Here is a 22,697-nt window from a genome sequence, read left to right as displayed (position 1 = left end):
TCGGCAACACGTGATTTTTAAATAGCCTCAGCCCCTCCCCTTCTCGAACGCGACTCATTTACAAGTCAGCAGACGCCGCTCGAGCAACCTCGCTGCTTCGTTCCAACTAATTATAAAGACACCTCGTGCCAGCTTCTCAGCACCTGTACCTGTTGGTTTGCCAGACCTAGAGAGAGGGGTAGTCAGTCTGCCTTTTGTGTTTCTATTTCCCTTGACTCTCCCTGTTTACAGACCTGACCCCCCGAAAACAAAACATTTGGGAGTACCCACTATTATACCTACCCATAGATTAATTGGAACCACTCAATGCATTAGGGAGTGGTTGAGTGACTGCACAACCCATGTAAGATAGGGATGCAGTGGGTTTGTGAGAGCTCTTTTCCTTTAGTTAGAACTGAAAATAAAGAATGTCTAGAAATGCAGAAGAATTTCAGTTGTGTTCTAAAAATGTTCTGGTTTGTGGTCTCCATTCACAGATCATTCAGCTGATTGAAGGCCATGCTTCTGCCTACGTTTTTGCCAGTCCGGGGTGCAAGAAATGGGATACTTGCGCCCCAGAAGCTATTCTGCATGCTGTGGGGGGTAAGCATATTTTAGTATTTATTTGTTGTGTAATTCAGCTGCTAAGAACATTCTATATTTTATATCTCTATTTTTATATCCATGTAATCTTCTTTAAAAAGTGTTAGATGTGGAATTGTAATTATGTTATGTTGTGTTACATGGCATTTATATAGCGCCTTATGTATCATTGGTATGACTTCACAGCGCTGGTGTGTTGAACGCTCTCGGGAACCGTAGTTCAAGTCAGTAGAGAGAAAGAGTGTTGTATGGTGCGTGGGTGCACCAGATATGTGTGCAGCTGGTGAGGTTGTTGGATGAAAGCTGCTTTATAGCGATAGGTGTGGTGCTGATGAGATTGGTTGGATGTGTCCAGTCTAGTGGGTGGACACCTAGACTGGGTTCTGGCTGCGTTAAGCCTGAGGAACGCCTAAGCTAGCCGGAATGTGCTCAGCTAGCTGTGTTTTATTAGGGTGATGAGGTGTTTGTGGGGCCGTGTTCGTATGAGAACACCTAGGCCGAATGATCAGGGGTATAGCTGTGTTCTAGTTGAATGATGGTGTATAGAAGAGAGTAAGCATAGTGGTGTGATATGGTGGTTATCAGTACAAATGCCTGAGAGAGAGCACGTGAGCAGGACAGTAGGGACGCACATAGCGACATACACATATATATATACCCACTCCATGGGTTCCATCCGTTCCATTCACTATATCCACACTTCTGACAGCTCCAAACATTCCATCCGCACCAAACATTCCATCATTCCTTCAGTTCCATCCTCCCCTTCAGTTCCATCCACTCCTTCCTTTTCTTCCACCCCATCCGTTCATCCACTCCATCCTACTCCATCCGTTCCATCCATCCTACTCCATCCGTTCCATCCACTCTGTCTGTTCCATCCGCTCTCTCCGTTTTGTTCGTTCCCTCCGTTCCATTTGTTCCATCAACTCCATCCGTTCCATCAACTTCATCCGATCTATCCATTCCATCCATTGCGTCCACTCATCCGTTGCACCGGCTCATCCATTCTTTCCACTCCAACCATTCTATTTGTTCCATCCGTTCCACTCACTCATCTGTTCCATGCACTCCATCCGTTCCATGCACTCCATCCGTTCCATACACTCCATCCGTTCCATACACTCCATCCGTTCCATCCACTCCATTCGTTTCATCCGCTCCGTTCCGCTTCATCACTCCGTTCCGCTTCATCCGCTACCGTTCCGCTTCATCCGCTCTGTTCCGGTCCATCTGCTCGTTCCGGTCCATCTGCTCGTTCCGGTCCATCTGCTCGTTCCGGTCCATAAAAGGCATACATTCCGGTCCATCCACGGCATCCGTTCCTTCACCTCCCCTCCATCTGTCCCCTCCCCTCCATCCGTTCCCTCCCCTCCATCCGTTCTGTCCCCCAACTCCATCCGTTCCGTCCCCTCCCCTCCATCCGTTCCGTCCCCTCCCCTCCATCCGTTCCGTCCCCTCCCCTCCATCGGTTCTGTGCACTCCATTCGTTCCGTGCACTCCATTCGTTCTGTGCCCTCACTTCATTCCATTCAGTCCCTGCGTGCTATCCACTCCCATGGTTCCATCCATTCTCTTCGTTCCATCCACTCCGATCGTTTCATCACCTCCATGCGTACCACCCCCCTTATCTGTTCTGTCCGGCTTGTGGAAGCACAGTGAGTGGGTATAAGGTGATGGGCGTCCCCTTCATCCATTTAGTCCATTCGCTTCATCCCAAACGGTGGTTGTGAGCTGAGGTTTTGACCGCCGGGAGGCTAGTTTCAATGCGCACTTCAGTGATCATTGGCGTTATGGGAAGAGCCATGTTTTTAGTAGTTTGCGGAATGACAGGTAGTCTTCAGTGTGTCGGATGTGAGGGGGGAGTGAGTGGGGGCCAAGGCTGATAATGAGGATACTCCGAACCTGAACGAGTTGGTGGTTGGGATCACTAGCAGGAGTGCAGAGCTTGGTGTTAGGGTGCAGCGAGGGTGGTAAGGTTTAAGCTTATCTTGCAGGTTTATAGGGCCAGTCTTGTGCACTGCTCGGTGAGCGATGCACAGAGTCTTGAAGGTGGCCCTTCGTACAGTTGGGAGCCATGGTAGAGTTCTGAGACCTGGAGAGGTGTGGTCTCTTGGGCCCAGTGCTAGCAGCAATTTGGCGGCAGCCTTTTGAGCTCTTTGTAATTTAGGAAAGTGGTATGCCCGGACTCCGAGGTAGAGGGAGTTGCCATAGTCCAGTCTTGACATCACAATGGACGTAACAGCGGCAACTTTTTTGGTTGGTGCTGGTTGACTGCAGTCTTTTGGCTTCTTGCTTCTCCTGCGGATCCCTGCAGATACTCTCTGGAGCCGCCTCGTTGGAGCTGCCCTTTGTCTTAGGCCCTTCGTCGTAGGGCTGCACAGGCAGATGCAGGTCAGTAATGGCCTGGGTGACACGGTCTTCAAGGCCAATCGGGGCACGGGGGTCAGGTGTTACAGAACCATGAAGCGGGAAGAGAGCGAGGGCTGCAGGGGTGAAATCAGGGGCTGGGAGCATGGATGATTTGGAAAGTTTGGGCCTAGCAAATAAAAGAGAAACACAGAATGGGCACCAGTGGAAGGATTATTTACCGGGTGGGTTCAATAGCCAAGTGGGGGCCGTCGGTGGCGGTACGTGTAGGATACACCAAGCACACAGGGCAAGGGCCAATCGGGGTACGGGGCGGGTTTTACAGAACCAGGAAGCGGGAATGGAGCGAGGCCTGCGGGAGTGAAATCAGGGGCTGGGAGCACAGATGATTTGGAAAGTTTGGGCCTAGCAAATAAAAAAAAAAACACAGAATGGGCACCAGTGGAAGGATTACTCACCGGGTGGGTTCCATAGCCAATAGCCAATATTTATTTTTCTTTTCTGATTGTTCTGATATTTGATATATTTGTGAAAAGTTCTTTTGAACTATAACCAGTGTTCGAAGTGGGCGTGAGCGGTGCTCCTCTACTTCTTTTCATTAAGTTTTACTGTTACTATACTTTTATTTTAAAAAGAAGCCATTCCGGAACGGTTTTGTTTTAAAATAAAAGTGTAGGAAGAAGTTGAAACTTGCACTTTCAGTGCACTGCACAGGACGTTTCCTTAAAGAGCAGGCACATGTGTTTTGGGGTTTTTATGTGCATGAGAGGGGGCGCAGCAATGGGGGCTCTGGGGAGCGGTGCAGGCCAGTAGGGAACATAGTTCCACTACTTCTTTACGTACACTTCGACCACTGACTATAACACAATAAAAAGAAATGTCAAAATAAAAAAAGAAATATTTTGGTATATTGTTTCCAAAATCTTGATTACACTAAAAAATAGATACATGCATCATTAGATTCGAATACTTGCGATATGTGGTTCTAAGCATTGGGGTCATATTTTGAGGGAATTGGGTACTTCTTCACTACCCTATATTAGATATTTCATTTGTTTGTTTAAAAAAAACTAAATGTTGCCAACACCAAATGAACACACTTTCAATACTTACATTTTAAGGAAAACAAGATAGTTCCACCTTTATACAAAGAAAAGGTATATTGTTGTAAATATACTTGATGCAGCTAAAGAATCTTTCTGTTAAATTGTCCTAACAGCAATAATAGGCCTGCCAAGTGGATTTGTTGTACCCTCATGCATGTTCACTAAAGTGTAGATCAATGGACATATTGAAGGTGAATTTGTCAAGTACCAGAATTGGTATGCAACCTTATGACAATGCATGCATTCTAGCAACCCCATTCTCCAGTTGCCTTACTATGTCTTAGCTAAAATTCATTCAATAGTTTTGAGAAATCATGATGTTGGTTGATCACACCTCTTTACATTGTGGCTTCTGCTGATTCCCAGGGATTGGTCATATTTTAATAACACATTTCTGTTACAGGGGACTACTTTAGAAAGTGTTCATTCTTGACACTGGTCCAAGCTGTCTGTCATTTCAATTTAGCTGTCTTATCACAGGTTTGAAGAATATTTCTAGCTGTAAGGGTGCAGAAGGAGGAGACTGACACACAGGTGGCATGGTTGTTGAAACACTTGCGTGGTATTTGAAACACTTGCGTATGGGCGCGATATAAATTAGACATATCATAAACCTTTATTAACCAATAAAATAAAGAGAAAACCTATCTCTCCCTAACTCTAAGAGGGGTTTCCTCCCTACCTCAACCAAAATACTAAGGTTTCAGTCAGGATGTCCATGTAAATCAAGAGTCTACTGTACTGTATATTGTGTCAAAACCCTCCTTCTACCCCGTGCACTAGTAACTAAACTAAAGTGGTAGTGGAGCTTGTTGGTCCAGAAGAATGACTCCCTTCTTCTGGACAGTGGCTCACAGTTTCAATTGTAGCTTGGACCGCTACCTGAGGCATTGGCTGCCTACTCCAGGTCTCGATCCCTTTCCAAAGTACAAAATAAAGTTGTGTTGAAATGTCAAAAAGCAGCAAACGTTCTCAGTTCAGTTTCAAAGGGTAAAGTTCCAGCTCAAACATCAACTTTCCTTATTGCCCATAGGTGCTTCTTCACTATTGGGTTTGAAGGCACGTCCCTAAACACTCACACCAGAAAAAATACAACCCGCTAAGGAAAAGGCCCAAGAAACTCTTGCAAGGATAACAAGTTTTTATTTCTACAAAAATAGTTGTGCCAGCAAAGAACTTTGCTGCCATGGAACGTTCCGGGCGAAAAGGATGCAAACAGAAGCTTAAAAGGAGACACAGTGTCATAGGTGACATCATTACATATGGTGAAAACCCACGTAGCTGGTTGGTGCGAGACTATGCATTGTCGGCCTACTCCATAGGGGATGCCAGGCCATTGGTCCCAGCCCCGTAAGTCTGTCTTCCGTCACATGGGGTCTGCAGCGCTCATCGTCTCCAGGGAGCCAAGGTCGAATAAAACTATTAGCTACATTTTGCCAACAGTGCTACTCTATCATTATGCAGTTTAACATGACATGTTCACAGACTGGCACAGGGGGATTCTCGAGGTCTCACTGAACCAGACACATTTTCACTCATTCCAGTCGTGTCTTTCGACTTCCAAGACTTCTAACCTTGCTTTTGAACTATAGTTATCCCTCCCTGTACCTCGCATTACAAATCATATAATTCTGAATTAAAGGTAGGGTGACCACTCTCTTAGATCTTTTGTGGCCGATAGGTTTATGATCGATGTTCTGGGATCAGCTGGTATCTCGGAATTCAGGGGTCTTGGGACTGGGACAGTTGAATGGGCTGTAACTTGTAGTTGGCTGAGGGGGAAGGGGGCCGGAAGCCTGCTCAGGCCTGTTTGTGATAACATGTGCACCAAGGCGCCCAGGACTGTCTCGTGGCCTTGCAGGGCACATTCTTTCTTAGAATAAACATATTGGCAACAACCTTGGATCAAAGAAGTGTTTCTGTGGAAGGTAGCAGCGTGGACCTCTAATCAGTGCTTGGGCTTGTTCAGATTTCCCCTTCAGACTTGCACCCTGTGTCTAATGCACTAAATACTGCATGGCCGTTTAGGCCTATGCTTCAATTGTGTCTCCAAAATGGTGTCAGCTTATATGTGGGCTCTGTCTAAACATCAAAATTCCGTATAATATTATGATCGTGGTGGGGTCCTAAGCACGCCCCCCTGGCCTATTACAGCTCTCCTAATGGGGCTCACTTCACCCTAAAGGGCCTAGGGGGGTGGGATGGGTTTGCCCCCTCCCAACTTTCGCCCTTCCATTACTTCTACAGTAACCCACTCCCCCCTCCTCCCCCATGCATGCGCTCATCCTCCCTTCTCACTCCCTCCTTATACAGTGGGGTCCCCTTTTGTGGTATCCAGGCCCTGCACACTGATCGCAAATTTGTCCCTGCTCACACATATTCTTCAGGCGTGCATTTCATATAGATACATACCCCATCACCTGCCAGATCCACACATACCTCCTCATAATTCTGAGGGTCGGGGGGTGGGACAATGGTGGTGTGATACAAGCGGGTCACTTTGTCTGCATTGGGGATGGGAATCATGTGAGGGATGGCATGGTCAGTCTGTATCTCACTATCGTTTGTATTGCGAGTTTCTTTCAAAAATCCCAATTGACACCATTGTCATTGCACTACTAGGCACTACTTTGGCACAACACCGGGGGCCCAGTTGGCAGGTGCAGAAGACGACCAAGATGAACTCGATAACAGGTACCAGCACCTTCATAATGACGCCTAACCAGGACGGTGTGAGAAACCTGAAGGTGTCTCACCCGCTAGTCCCCAGGGAGCTGTCATCCTGGTGGCCAGGACACGGCCATGCCTTTTGGATCCAGTTCCTGGGGGTGGACCATTGTGAGAAGATCCTCTGGATGAGGGGACTTCGGGGAGTGGAAGTGGGACACTGGAGGGTGAGACGCGGTATCCCCTTCCTTGTGACACCTTTCCCCCATCCTAGCAGGTAGGCTACCTAGGAACTGCACCCCCTTCCGCCTTACCGACACAAACACTTTCTCACAGACAGTTCACTGTGAGTGACAGCGGACTAACACCGGAGCCGTATACCTGACATGTCCCAATACTATGGTCAGGCAAGTTCATGCAATTACGGATAATTACACACACCTGATTTCATCACACTTCCCCACACGGATAAAAGGCATAGCACGAAAGCACACTCTGAGCGAGGCAAAACGCACAAGGAAACAGCAAGATGGCAGTTTAATACAAGGAGAAAGACGGCGAGACCAGCGAGGGTACCCTTGACCTGTTAAGACCGTTACTTTCGTGAGCCTTGGAAAATAAGAAACCGAAGACCAGGAACTAAGTGTCATGATCTCTGCTTCCAAAAGATCAGGACTTGCCCGACTCCCTTGGAAGCAGACCCATAACCCCGGTTCCGAGTGCCAGCCAGTCCCAATTGGGACCTTTTGGACCCTGTCCTGGCGCCAGTGGCACCAGGCTCATAAAGATGCCCAGTCCCAGCGCTGGAAGCGCCGGGCTCATAATGCTTGGGTGGACTTACCTGTAGCAGACCATGCTGCTTACTTACCTGCCAGTTGAACCCCTGATCCTCTTCTGTTTGGGACTACTTTTCCTGTTGGGTGGGGCAGGAGCCACTCCCTAGGTTCAGAACACTGGAACTCTTCTGGAAAGCAGGAACTCTTTTCTTACCTAGGCGTGGCTGTGGAAGGAGACATCTAAGCACTACAGGAGGCTATTTAAACCACACCCGATGGATGAATCTTGCTTTGCGTTATTCTGCATTCTCTGCAGCAGAACGCTCATCGTGTCTTCTGCTTCTGATCCTGGGCCTAAGGGAACAAAGGCTTACCATCCTGGAATCCAGTCTTCAGCAGCACCTGTAAAGACAAAGAAAGAACAGGTTAGCACTACGGTCTTCAGTGGCAGCGCATCTCTTACCTGGTCCATCGGCTGTCATCAACGCCTCGCGCTGCATTCCGGCATCTGAAAGACAAAGGCTTACCTACTCTTCGCATGCTCCGGAGGTCTTCGCACTGCATTCCGGCATCTGAAAGACAAAGGCTTACCTACTCTTCGCACGCTCCGGAGGCCTTCGGCGCTGCATCCCGCATCTGAAAGACAAAAGAAGGTGCGTTTAAAGACATTGGGCAACTTTATTACTCACGTGCTATTACTCCTTCCCACGCCGAATCCAGTGGGTATTCCAGCACCCTTCAGCTTCTCTAAAGCTCCGAACTTGTACCTGCAAGATAAAAGGGACAGTTAGTGCGCATCGTGAAGCAGGCTACAAGCGCTTACTTACGTGCTTCCAGGCGCTTCTATTCCTCACGCGGGTTCGATCCTCAACTCTCATCAGCCCGCCATCCGCCATCGCCGTAACCCTGCAAAACAAGAGATATCATTACAAAAGACTTTTAAGACATTTGAAGTGCCCAGAACTTACCGTTTGTGCAGTTAACGATGGACAGCAGTCCTCTGAGGTCAAGAGGCCTGCACCCTTATCCAGTGAAGAAACTGGTTACGGCACCCTGCCACGAGGCAGATGGAGAGCTCGGCGTGCACTTACCTAAGATGAGGGCGTTAACCTTTGGGGTTCTACAGGAGAAGAGAAAGGGAAGAGGAGAGAGGCACCCAATAACCCCAGTTCATTAATCCCATATTTTCTATCTACAGACATCTTACTCTTCGAGTCAGACATACAGTGCACAGAGGTCCAGCCCAAAGAGCCAACCGTGTGTTACACATCACCTTTGAAGATACGGCATTCACCCAGTCAAGACCGGCGCCTCTGCGGGAATCAGGTGAGCGTTACACTAAGGCTAATCAAACCTGTGCAGTGTGTCGGAGGTACCCAGGGCTCTCCCACATAGATAACCAAGGCGGGGAGGAGCGATTGCTGACGTGGGTACTGTCCTTGGCTCCTACAACAAAGCGGCGTCAGAAAATACAGCACAGTCGGTAAGTTAGAGAGACTAATACCAAACCAGCTTGTGTTTTGAACCAAGGTTGCAAGCAACAACATTGTATAAAGAGAACAATGTGTGAAGCGTTTGTGATGAGAGACGCAAATACCATTGGAAGCCAAAGGGAAGTAGTTGAACATTGATTGAACTTTGGGAGGCCAAGAAAAGATGCCATACACAGAGTGGTCCGGCGCCCTGTGGGTGCTCATTCGAAAGTCTCTGTTAGGTATCCAACTGATGCTGAATGTGAGAGAAAGAAATATTGAGATGGAAGTGCTCATGCAACGGGTCAAACAAAACCCTGTGCACATTCAAAAGTCTTTGATAGTTTAATGTACGTCACAATTATTCCGAGCCCGGCTGAGGGAGGCTAATTTAATGAAATTAAGGGATCTGCACCCGGCAGAGGGGGATGCGGGGTGAACCGTGAGTCGCCCGAAAAATAATTCTCTGAACCTTGTTTTGAAAAGGACCTGAGCCTGGCTAACTGGGATCCAGGGTGAACACCCAAGTTGAGTACTGGTGAAAGGAAAATAAAGTTTGCATATTGTTTTTGGTACAGCAAGTCCCCTGTGTCAAGAGACTTGTAAGAAGTAGAGACTTGGACACAGAAGGTTTTAAACTGGGAAATTGGAACTATATCCTTGTGCGCAGAAGCCAGAGTGTGTGATTTGTTGAGTGACCCACCTTGTCCCCTGCTGAAAACGTAGGAAAGGGAGGCCAACAGCCCGAGCATCCCGACATATTATTTTGTGAACACTTCTTTCTTTTTCATGAACATTACCCCACATTATTTGTAAATTAGTGGCAAGTACTGGGACCATCTACAGGGGTTTGGTGTGGTGGATAACATTTGCAGTGACCATTTCCCCATCAAACTTGATACCCACTCGGCACCAAGAGCTGTTATGTCAAGCCAGGCATATCCCCTGGAGGTGTCTTTGGATGCCTCCCGTGGGAAAGGCTAAAATGGAGGGAGGATAGGAAGGAGGATTTATTAAGAAAGCAGCCCAATCAAGCCCACATGAACTGGAGAACCTGCTGTTGGGGAATCTGGGTAAGGTTCTTATCTCAGGGGAGTTTGGATCCTTGCTGACCAAGCTTACCGTGGTGTTCCCCGTTGCCCCTGGCAAACAAACTGCACAAGTAAGGGGGTGGTTTAATTCTGGGTGTACCAGAGCTAGGGCGAATCTTCTCTCTTCTCTGGGCTTTGCAGGGGTCTCAAAAAAGCTATTATTGGCGCTAGGTCCCATTACAAGAAGGTTTTGGCTATTAGACAAAGGGCAATTTAGGAGGAAGCGTGGGAGACCTGGATGGGCGCCTCCAGGGACAATGACACCAAATTTTTCTGGGAGATCGCCCAGCAGGGTCCCTTTTAGAAATATAAACGGGATACTCCGATTAGCAGTGTACCTAATCAGTCCTGGTTGGAGCATTTCTCTTCTTTATACTGTGCTATGAGGGAGGTTGAGCTGAGCACTGTGGGTTAGCGATTGGGGGTAGTTTGGGATGTCCTGCTGGGGAGGGCACTGAGGCAAGTATTGTTTTTTTTGGTGGACAAGATTAAGAGGGGCATAGACAGCCAATGCTGTAACCGAGCCATGGGCCCAGACAATGTCCCGGCAGACTGATTTATCATGACCCTGGACCTCTGGGCCCCCGTCTTCTCCCAGGTTTTCAATGCAATATGTGCGGGTGGTGCCATACCGCCCTCATGGTCCACTGCTATAATACAGCCAATTTACCTCCCCTGTTTCGTACAGACCGATATCACTCCTGGATTCTCTTTGTGAGATATTAGGACGTGCCATTTCGCCGTCGAGAGGACTGGGTTTTGAGCAGTGGGGTACTCTTCCCCGGTCCAGCTGGGATTCCGAACACTCACTCTAACTGAAGTAGGAGCCTATTTATTTGGCATCCATGATCTGTGCACGGCATTTGAGGAGGTGAATCGTGCAAAGCTGTGGGACATGCTCAGGTCCATGGACTGCCCTCCGGCCCTGGTAAACCTTCTGGCCAGGTTGCATGGCTCCATGCTGACTTGCATCAGGAGTGGCACTAATGGGCACTGCACGGGTTTCTTCTCTGTCAAATTGGGGGTATGCCAGGGATGCGTCCTGGTGCCTCTACTTTTCTGTCTATATATAAATGGTCTCTAAAACCATCTCCTAAAATCTTCTCACAATGTCCCAAAAATGGATGGTCTGTCTTTACCGGTCCTTGTGTAAGCAGATGATTCTGTTCTGATGGCGCGTACCCAGAAAGCGTTGCAGGCCCTCATCTCTTATTATGCTGACTTCATGGAGGGGTTAGATTTAGTGGTGCATGCAGCTAAGTCGGCGGTGATGGTCTGCTGGAAGGGGAGACGGAAGATCAAATTTAGGGATATGCACTGTAGGAGCAGTGTGATCCCTGGGGTCGATTCTTTCAATTACATGAGGGTTGGATTCTCTCTGTTGGGAAGGAACTAGGATCTTCCCGCACCCACAGCGCTTTAGAATTAGGCAAGATCTCTTTTAGGCACTTTAGGCACTGGGAAGGCTTTTTTCATGCAAATATAATCATATACACTGACATGTGCAGGCACTAAAAGAAGGCAATTATTGTTTAAATATAAGGCATAAATAGCTATTAGCTGAATACATTTGTAAAATGTCAGATCCTATGCATTTGTAAAACCTTGGCACGGTAGATGCAAGTTATCTCACGGAAAGAATGCAGCCTGTGCTAAAAATAGGACTACAGGCTTCCGTGATGTTTGTGCAGCATGAAGTGACTCACCAGCTGTTTACTGTCCATCAAGGGTTTATGAATAGGGGACTTACATGCTCGGTGCACAAACTGCAGAATTATGAAAATATGGTGTAAAGGAGATTACAGGACCGGATAAAAACAGGAGTAGAATGAGTGAAATATGGAGAGAATGACGGGAACATGTTTTTATATATAAATGTTCATAGGTAGCAAAAAGAAAAGGAACCTAGTCTGTATCCCTCCCGTCCCATGCACACTAACAAATATCCACCTAGAAGGCAGTAATTAGAGGTAGTTAAGTAATAGAAAAACACTCTAGGTATTCATTTGTAAATAGAGATATGACTTATACACCGAATCTGTAAAAGCGCACAGCCAAGTTTTTAATTATATATAACATTCAGGTAGCCAGATGAGCAAAACACAAATTTGTTATGAACAAGATTATCGGCTTTACCCGTTAAGAGGATTCAACCTCTTCATCAGAAGCCTGTACTGCATTTGCTGGTAGTTGAGAAGGTTTATACATGTAAAGGAAGGAAGAAATAATAAAGAAAATATACAATGCAGGCAGATTGATAGCAGAAGGTACTGTTATCAAGAGACATGCGTGGTTACTGCAGTCTGGTTTTAAGGCAGAAACCCAGGCATCATTGTTGGACAAACCGGTGGAAGCCGATCTGTTTGGTAAGGCGGTCGAGGACGCGCTGAAGAATGCCAAGGACGAATATGAGTCACTCAAGTCTCTTGGCCAACTAACCAATAAACCCCCTAACCAGAGAGGGAATGGAAATTTTCGTCGCCCACGCGGCCAAGATTCCCAGAGAGGATCAAACTATTCCCAGGGGCAGGGTACACAGTGGAACAACAACAGCCAACAGTCTACCCAGGGTTACGGCAGTGGTAATAGGAGAGGACGTGGTAAAGGCAGAGGCAGCCCCACTAGAGGAGGCGGCACGCCTCCAGCAAAGCAGTGACGCTCAGTTCAGGGTCCCTTCTCACGCAACCCCAGTAGGGGGACGCATTTCCAACTTCACCCAGGCTTGGGAAGGGATCACATCAGACAGATGGGTGCCGTCAACAGTATCCGCAGGGTACTGTATAGAACTACTGCAGCGTCCCCGGAACCATCCTCCACGACAAAGAGTACACTCTTTAGAACATCAGAAGATTCTCCTCGAGAAGATCGCCAATCTGCTAGCAAAGGACGCGATAGAACTCGTCCCGGGACACCAGGTAAACAAGGGTATTTATTCAACTTACTTCCTTGTGCCAAAAAAAGATTTGACAATGCGCCCAGTATTGGACTTACGGCCTGCCAACAAGTATGTCAAGCCCCAAAAGTTCCAAATGACTATGCTACAAGAGGTAATCGCCCTCCTAAAAAAGGGGGATTACATGGCAACCTTGGATATGAAAGATGCCTATTTTCATATTTCCATGTTCCCAGCGCACAGAAGGTACTTGCGCTTCCAGGTGGACAGTCGGCACTACCAGTTCAAGGTACTGCCCTTCGGACGACTGGCTCATAACGGGGGAAACCCAGTAATTTGCAGGACAAACATTCAAAGGACTATCAACCTCCACCACGAATTAGGCTTCTCAATGAATGAGAAAAAGTCAAGCCTGGTGCCAAACACCTCCAAACAGTTCCTAGGAGCAATCCTAGATACTCAAGAGGGGTTGAAATTTCCTTCAGAGGAAAGAATTCGGAATATACTACTGCAAATTCCGCAATATCAGTCCGGTCACCAAATAACGGTACGCAAAGCAATGCGTTTGCTGGGCATGATGGCGTCATGTATTTACCTGGTCCCCCACGCGCGCCTGCGCATGCGTCCCATGCAGGAATGGTTGGCGAAACAGTGGTCTCAGGCAAGTGGTCAGTGGGACGATCTAGTGGTCGTTTCGCCAACACTGGTACAAAGCCTTCACTGGTGGACAAGAGAGAATCTTGCACAGGGGAAACCCTTTTACGATCCCGAAGTACAGGCAGTAGTCACTACCGATGCATGCCTGACGGGGTGGGGAGCTCACCTTCTCCACCACACAGCTCAGGGTCTCTGGTCTCCCTCATTGGCCAAGAAACACATCAACCTGCTAGAGCTTCTGGCAGTATTCGGAGAGCTTCAAGCGTTCGAGCCCTACCTACTAAACCTGTCAGTCCAAATCCGGACGGACAGCACGACAGCCATGTTCTACCTGAACAAGCAAGGAGGGACTCGTTCACCAAATCTGTCCAAGCTTGCCCAGAAAATCTGGATATGGGCACTCAGACGGATCATCTTCCTGTCATCACAACATGTTCCAGGGGAGCTCAATTCTCTAGCGGATGCTCTGAGCAGAGGCTCCCTCCCAGAGGAACACGAATGGGGGTCTACACAGAGAGGTCGTAGAAGATATCTTCTCTCAGTGGGGTTTCCCGACTATAGACTTATTCGCCACAAGCGAAAACAGACAATGCCCAGGATTTGCATCCGGGTTCCCCCAACCAGACTCCCAGGGGAACGCCCTGTGGATGAACTGGTCAGGGATGTTTGCGTACGCTTTTCCACCAACTCCTCATCAGTAAGGTGGTCAACAAGATGAACAGAGAGTCGATGACGCTCGTCCTAGTTGCTCCCATGTGGGCAAGACAACCGTGGTTCCCACACTTACGCAGGATGGCGGTGTGCGAGCCCATCAAACTTCTGGCCTGGTACAACCTACTGTCCCAGCACCAAGGTCAAACAGTGCCTCAGCAACTCAAGTCAATGAACCTGGTAGCATGGCTCCTGAGGTCATAGAGTTTGGACATCTCAATTTACCACAGAGGTGTATGGACATCCTAAAGGAATCTAGGAAACCAAACACAAGGCACTGCTACTTTGACAAGTGGAAGAGATTCGTTATCTGGTGCCAGAGTAAAAAAATCAACCCAGTTGATTGCACTCCTTCCACTATTGTTACATACATGCTCCACCTGCTGGAGCAGGACTGGTTTTTAACTCACTGAAAGTACACCTGGCAGCCCTGTCGGCATACACCACTTCCCATAACAAGGTCTCGTGGTGGAAAGTACCAGTAGTTAAAGCCTTCATGGAAGGGGTAAAGAGACTTCACCCTCCTATTTCAAACCCACCACCAGGGTGGGACCTTAATGTGGTGCTATCTAAGCTCATGGGCCCCCCTTTCAAGCCCATGCATAAAAGCAGTCTCAAACACCTGACTTCTTAGTAGCTATTACTTCTATAAGAAGGGTCAGTGAAATTCGGGCTCTGTCGGTGCAGGAACCCTTCTTTACTGTCCATAAAGACAAACTGGTTTTACGCACACACCCTAGGTTCTCACCTAAGTTTATATCTAAATTCCACGTAAACCAGTCCATCGAGCTTCCGGCTTTCTTCCAGGACCCTCAAAGCTGGGCTGAGGTGAAACTACACACCCTAGATGTGCGTAGGGCGGTCCTCTACTATGTAAATAAAACCAGACCACTAAGGAAAACAGATCAGCTGTTTGTCTCCATAGCTACAGGCAGAGAGGGGGATCGCGTCTCTAAAGGTGCCAGCTCGAAGTGGATTATTAACTGTATCCAGCTGTGTTACTCACTCTCTGAAAAGACTCTGCCTTTCACGCCAAGAGCCCACTCTACAAGAGACATTGGGGCCACTCTGGCTTTCATTGCAAATGTACCCCTTGAAACCATTTTCAAAGCAGCTACTTGGAGCTCTATTCACACTTTTACTCAGCACTAGTGCATTGACACCCATTCCAAGGCAGATACACAAGTGGGACAAGCGGTTCTAAGACACTTATTTGCTCATGACCCTTCTCACATCCCACCTCCTTCAGGTACTGCTCGCTAATCTATGCACAGCATGTGATCTAAGCAGATTCCACAAGCCTCAGAAGGGATACATTACCCACTGTGATCGTATTTCTGATGCTTGTATCTGCTTAGATTCACATGCGACCCACCCTTCCTCCCCTCTTAGAGAAGGCGCATGGTTGCTTGTAGTCTTACCTTTCTATCTATCTGCTTGAATTACCTGTACTCACGCTACTCCTTATGCAACCTCATGTCAGAAAAAATACAATCTGAGGATCCTAGACGCGTGAGGGATCTTGGGTACAGTGGACGTCACACTAGGGATAGTATTACTGGCACGGCCTGTGTCGACGCCCATTTTCGAGTTTCGAAAAACAAACTAATACTCTGCAGCTTCCACTAGATGTCGTCCTATGCACAGCATGTGAATCTAAGCAGATACAAGCATCAGAAATATGATTACGGTGAGTAATGTATCATATATATATATATATATATATTGCACACATGACAGCTAAACCTGTGTCTAGGTGACTCGAAAAGAGTCCATAGTACAAGGTGAAAAGCACACTCACCCGTGTGTCAATGTAAACTGTGCGTAGTTGTCAGGGAAGTCCCACCCAGGGTAGTCAATGTTCACAAAGAAGCTATATAACCTCCTGCCTGAGACCACTTGGGCAGGAGAGAGGAGCGCATGAGGGACAGAAGAAAACTGTTCAGGGAGCAGAGTTCTGCCATCCTCATATTCTGTAAAATTCAATTTGTTATCCTTACAAGATAGACTCTTGGACTTATTTCCCTAGAGGGGTGCGTTTACTCTGCTGTGAGCATAATATGGGACACCCTTAATTAAGGACACCCTTAAATCTGCCAGTTTCTGTGCCACTGCCCATATTATGAAACGGGCGGTGCGGTTTAAGCAGACTCTGGGTTGGGGTCTCTAGGGCCACGTCTATGTTTAGAGCTTGACCAATTGACCCATTGTTCCAACTATTCAAGGCTAAGGTAGCCTTTGTTGCCAGATTCTGGATGGAACTGTGGGGCTATACCAATGTTAGTGCGTTTCAGACATCGGAGAACCACTTTATAAGAAACTGCTGGGCCTGCCAGACTCGGCTCCAAACTTCAGAGTACACACAGAATTGGACTGTAAGCCGATTGGGGATGTGGTTTCCTTACAGCCAGTATTGCCCTGGCCTAGGCTATGGGGGAATGGGAGACCTATTCTAACCCACAAATTGATTATCTTTCTGATTGACAAGGATTCGGGAGGCAAGGTCCCATGGCTGTCTCATGTTAAGAAACAGCTGATGGCGATTAATATTACCCATTTGTACTCACATTTTAGTATGCGCTCTCATGGAGAGAGAAAATTATGGACTGCCTGCTTCTGAGTCTGTGAGTATGAATAGAGAAATTAGGATATTGTTGAAACCTAAGAACCGAGGGCTAATGACAATCATGTCCCCGGGTGTTGACAGATATCTGTTGTGGGCAGAGTTCCCAATAGGTTTTTTACTACAAGCCCTTGTATTTTGACAAGCCTCCACTAGGACTGCATTATTATTGTTTGATGGCCGTAGCTTGTTCCCATCTGTAGATTTAGGTTTTTATCACACCCTTGTGCAAGTTCAATAAACACCTTTGACCTGTGGTCACTTGTCTGTTTTACTGTTGATACCATGCCTTCCTTACAACGGAGCTCAATCGAATGCAACATCAAACAAGTCATTTATTTGTATTCCACCTTCTTCATGCGCACTCCCAAACCATGTACGGTTGCAATTATATGGGTTAATTACCCATTCTCCGTGTCTTCAGGAGGAGCGAATGTGCATCAGAAAACCCCGATTTTTCTGCACACACCTCCTTCCATCAGCATATCGCAGACGTACCTGTTCAGCAGCGTCATCATCAATGGGGTACGCAGCTCGACCTTTAGGACGCTGATCCCATGCTCGGTGTCCTTTGCCAACTGGACCAGCTGCCAGCGTACAATTTACAGCCATTTTGCACTGGCTGCTGCTTGCACGCTGGGTAACAATAGGGAGGCAAAGATGGTCTCTGCCGTGCTGAACAGTCTACATTCTTCAGGTATTTCAGCAAGCAATGCAGCTTAGTGTCTAGATAGTTTGACCTCTTCTTCCTCCTCAGTTTCTCGTACTGCCCTTTTCCAGGTAGGATGCGAACCTCTCGTGGTGGTAACGGGTTCTGTTGTTCAAATGCAGGCAAGATGGTTGGGGCTGTGTCAGGTATTGGCCCCCCTTGCACGTGTCCTTCTGGGATTACTAATAGTGTTCAGTGCAGCGTGGCCAGCGGACAATAGCCCCTCCATGATGGTTGGAGGTGCAAGTACGCTTGTTGGCCACATACCCAGTAGTAATCCATTACCGCTGTCGGGCCCATCTTCCGGTCTGGAATTAGAAGGGTCCGGTTGCATTTTTCATTTGAGCCAATAAAAAATAGTTCCTTCACTGTGTAAGCAAAGTTCATGTTTCCTCCCGGTGCACTTTCACTAGCTTTTCCATTTCTGCAATCCATGTCAACTTTGTAATGTGCTCTGCCCAAATTTGTGCACAAGCCACTTCCATTTGGGCCAGGAGTTCCTCTTCGTATCCTAAAAGGCCTTATGCCAGACAACTAGTTTGGTCCCTTGGCATTTGATGTTTATATATTTAAGTCCTTGGATCACAAAAAAAAATGGCTGCTGTGCCTCTGATTGGTACTTCCGGTGGTACTAACACCTTAGGTGCCCCTGACGTTGTGTGGTATTAGTGAACACACAACAGCTGCCATTTGCTGTTTGTCTACCTATCACACTCATTTCCATGTACCAGCTGTTAGTCATTTCAGGGTGTTGTACGTCTTCAATAGCATCCAGGCCTAGGCCATGGTATGCGTCGTACTTAGCCCTTCGTGCCTGCCGTTTCCTCTTCCTATGTGGGCCAATGGGTTTACTTACAACACCTCTAGTGCTAATATCATAAATGGTTATGTTATTAAAAATATTTTTTAAAACAAAGTGGAAAAGGTGGTCTAATATCATGCTCATAGTTGTACTCGTACGTACAGGGGTAGGGGTATTTGTTTATTTGTTGTCATTGATATTATGCTAATTGCTAGTGTAATATATTTACAGTGATATTTGTGATGTTTGTGTATTCACCACCCCTTTGAGCACCCCATATAAAAGATGCTTCCCAATAAATTCATAAATAAGCATAAAAACTAAATAATCCTGCATTAAAATGCATACCATACATGTATGAATATGAACATCTAGGTGCAACTTCATAGCTAACATACTCTTACGTCCCATCCCCTTTCCTCCATACCACATGGGTGGCCCTCGCGAGGGACGGGTGACAGAACCTTTTTCACCAGAAAAACCTTTTCCCCTTTAAATTTAGAGGTGCGCCAGGAACGGGCCGATTTCACCAGCTCTCATGGGTTTGGCTTCGCCCATGTAATACCACGTGCTTCCCCGGATACTTTCCTCTGTCTTTCTATCTTTTTGTCAAACGGGTACTTGGTCCTCCTGCGCCACGCTCCTCCCCGGCGCATGCCGACTTCAGCGGGCTTTAGCAGGTGTTCAGCCTGCGAAGGGCTCTTCCCTACGCCCTAGTTCTCAGGAGGATTGCTTAGGGGCAACGTGCTCGCCTTGGAAGCAAGACGACACAGAGCAACACAGGTTCGATCCCCGGGTCCGCACTTAGAAATCTCTGGGTATTAAGCGCGTTATAAATAACATATCATATATCCCCATGCTCTTTGCCTCCGGTGCCTTGGCCCTGACCACGGCTGTGAAGGTTGTACTGCATGCAACGCGCTTAGACTGCGCGCTCTGAAGAACAGGCTAGCTCGGTGGAGGGAGGTCTTCGAGAAGTCGCCTCCAGAGGACTTGAAGGAATTAGTCAGACATAAATCAAGGCCCAAGGTAGGGCCACTTTTTTCCATCGCACCCTGCAAGGGAGACACCTTCCCAAGGAAACACCTGAGCGGGAGGAACCACTCATGTTCTCACACCAGCACAGGTACCAAGGCTACTGTAGCTACCGGCCGCCAGGCAGAGGGGTCCTTCGATCCTTCCGAAGACAGTTCTGGGGGACTGCAAAGTTCTATTGCTGTGTGTACACCCGAGGGGCTACACCCTAGTAACGGCCAGATGTCAGAGGGGGCGCTTACACGCAGCACTATCAGCGATACTGCTGAGGGCAACACGCCTACCAAGGCCCACCCTGAGGTGCAGGGTAGGTCTCATGCTCCACTGCCAAGGGTCCTGAAGGAGGCTGTGCCGAGCGAGCCAAGCACCATGACTTCGGCACGTGGCATGCAGCTCGACAAGCTGGCTGACAAGCCAGACAAAATGGCTGCTCCTCTGATACCGCCCCCCTGGAGTGGAGCAGGTGGGAGAATGAGCTATGAGGTGGGACTGGTGTCAACTAGGTACGTGGCCTACAGCTTATCCATCAGATGCACAGGGCAGGTTTACCCGGCAACCAACTAGACAAAGTATGCACCAGCCTCAGCAGCCTCCCGCTACTGCATCAACATCACTTACAATCCCACCGGCCAGTGAGGATAGGTTCTTTGAAAGGTTCCCCACTTTGATGAGAACTCCTCTGATGGGGGCCATCCTTTGGGATGCAATCGGGGACATGATCCTTCCGGCCCCTCCTCCGGCGCCTAGGGTCATCCCTCCAATGCACCCAGCATGCAGGCCCCGGTGCAGCCCCTACTGCCCTTGCCGGCTCCTTCGATTCCAGCTTTCCTGCCTCCCACAGTCCAGGCGGTTCCACACCAGCCTATGGCTCTTGTTCCTTACACCGCAGCCCTCTGCGCCCAGCACTCTTCCTCCCGCCCCAGTCCAGCTGGACAACCGGCTGGACACAGACGAGGAGGAGGACCCCGACACTCCTTCGTCAGCCAGGGCTTTCCATGAACGACTTGAAGGTTTGGAAGAGTATTTGGAGCTCCCTCAACCCAAAGTTGAACAACCGGAGGAGGGGGCCCTGTCCGAGGTCCTGACTCTACGCCCCTCAGCTAGAACGGGGATCCCGATGCAGAAGGACATCACCTTGGCCAAAAAGGGAGGCTCAAGCCACACTTGGCCCAGCCTGTCACTCAACACCAAGTATAGGCAAATTGAGGGGGATCCACTCTTGCTGGCGCCACACCCTCAAGATCACTCTTTGTTGATCGCCACAGCGTCACTCTACTCAAAGCTTTAGTCATCCTCGACCATTTTGTCCTCAACGCTGCTAGGCAAGGAGGAGAAGTACTTGGAGGCGTACGGTAAGAAGTTGTATTCCAACGTCTTGCTGCACGTCAGGCCAACGCGGATGCCATGCTGGCAGCCGTTAACCAGAGATTTTGGCGGGAAATAGCAGACTTCCTTCCAGAATTTCTGGTGCAGAGACAGACGCGCTTCAAGGTGGGGCTGGCACAGGCCAAGCTGGTAGCTCAGGACATCATGGAGTCCACCGTGGCCCACATTGATACCTCTCGCCGGGCCATATGCATCGCCACGTACATGAGAAGGATGGCCTGGCTTCGGGCTACCAGGTTCAACCCGGATGCCCAGGAACGCGTATTGGACCTTCCATTCCATTTCACTCCACCACCGATGAGGAACTAGATAAAACAAACAGTTCCCAAACTGCGAAGTCTTTATCCTAACGTAGGCTGCGCCAAAGGTGTACAACCAGTCGCACCAACGCTTCGATAAGGGGCGGATATTTGGCGGTTTCCAGGGCTTCCAAGAACGGAGGTCTAGACAGCCCGACCGTTCCCCGAGTCAGCACAGGTACAAACAACAAAAGGGGGCGGGAGGCAAGGGCTTCTTTCAGTCCCCCTCCTCTGCAACAGCCTCAGAGGGAAATAAGGCATGACGCGCTCCTTCGGATCCACATGTCTCCGGTGGCGTGCAGGCTTGCCCTTCACACACAGTTCTGGTGTCAGAAATTCGCAGATCCCTGGGTCCTCTCCGTAGTATCCACAGGGTATCGCCTACCGATTCCTCCCTCCTGCCCTCCACTCCCACAGATTGGGACAGCAACTCTGTTGGTGGAAATTCGGTCGCTCGTCGAGAGTCAGGCAATGGAGGAAGTCCCAACCTCCCAGCGAGGCTTTGACTTCTATTGCAGGATTTTTCGCCATACAAAAGAAGAACCAGGCTGGTCTGAGAGTTGTGTTGGATCGCTTCACCCTCAACTCTCCCTACCTCTTAAAAAGTTCAAGATGGTTACGCCAGCACTCATAGCGGAGTCACTGTACAGGGGAGACTGGATGTGCTCCCTGGACCTGAAGGACGCTTATCTACACATCCCGATCTGTAAGCCTCATCAATCCTTTTTGCGGTTCAGGATCATGGGCTGCCATTTCCAATACAAGGTTCTACCCTTTGGCCTCAACGCAGCCCCCAGGGTGTTTACCAGATTAATGAATGCAGTGGCAGCCCTCCTCAGAGCTCAAGGCCATCACTTCTACCCATACCTGGACGACTGGCTCGTCAGGGAGAAATCCCCGGAGGAGACGGTGCTCCACATCCCCTCCGCTCTCATGAGCATGCTCCACGAACTGGGAGTTTTCTATCAACCTCAAGAAGTCTCAGCTGCAGCCTACACAGAGCCTGACCTTTCTGGGCCTCATCTGGGAGACAAGCTCCGAGAAAGTTTTTCCCTCGGAGGACAAGATTATGGCCATCAAGAGGGCCGTTGGTCACTTCCTCAGCCGAGATGTCACCTCTGGCCTGGTGGTACCAGCATTTACTGGGGATCATGGCGGCAGTCCTACTGGCCATCCTCCACACGAGACTCAAGATGAGGAGATTACAGCTGCACTTCACAGCCTCAGGAATCGGGAGCAGGGCTCCCAAGCTCAGTTTATCAGTATTCCTCCTTCTCTCCACCCGGACCTCACATGGTGGTCCAGGGACTGCAGACTGGCAGGCCTTTCCGGCAGGCACCCCCTCAAGTCACCATCACTACGAATTACTCCCTGGAGGGCTGGGGGGCCACGCTGGACAATTACAACGCTCATGGAGTCTGGTCCCTGCAGGAGTTTCACATCAACTGTGGAGCTAAAGGCGATCTGGGTATCTCTCAAAGCTTTCCTTCCACTCCTTGGGGGGCTGTCCTCATCCAG

The 22,697-nt window shown here is 48.7% G+C and overlaps 1 protein-coding gene across 3 annotated transcripts in view; it reads left to right on the top strand.

Annotated features, from left to right (window-relative positions):
- BPNT1 (3'(2'), 5'-bisphosphate nucleotidase 1) overlaps positions 1-22,697 on the top strand; it is a 756,164-nt gene that overhangs the window by 703,183 nt on the left and 30,284 nt on the right. For all 3 annotated transcript variants that reach the window (XM_069608587.1, XM_069608588.1, XM_069608589.1), the window contains one exon: positions 477-582. In XM_069608587.1, coding sequence (XP_069464688.1) covers positions 477-582 — 106 coding nt within the window. The remainder of the gene's footprint in view (positions 1-476; positions 583-22,697) is intronic.

Source organism: Ambystoma mexicanum, chromosome 4q (assembly GCF_040938575.1).
Source record: "Ambystoma mexicanum isolate Mex_15411 chromosome 4q, UKY_AmexF1_1, whole genome shotgun sequence".
In the NCBI taxonomy this organism is placed as follows: domain Eukaryota; kingdom Metazoa; phylum Chordata; class Amphibia; order Caudata; family Ambystomatidae; genus Ambystoma; species Ambystoma mexicanum.
This window is presented reverse-complemented; position numbering and strand designations above follow the sequence as displayed.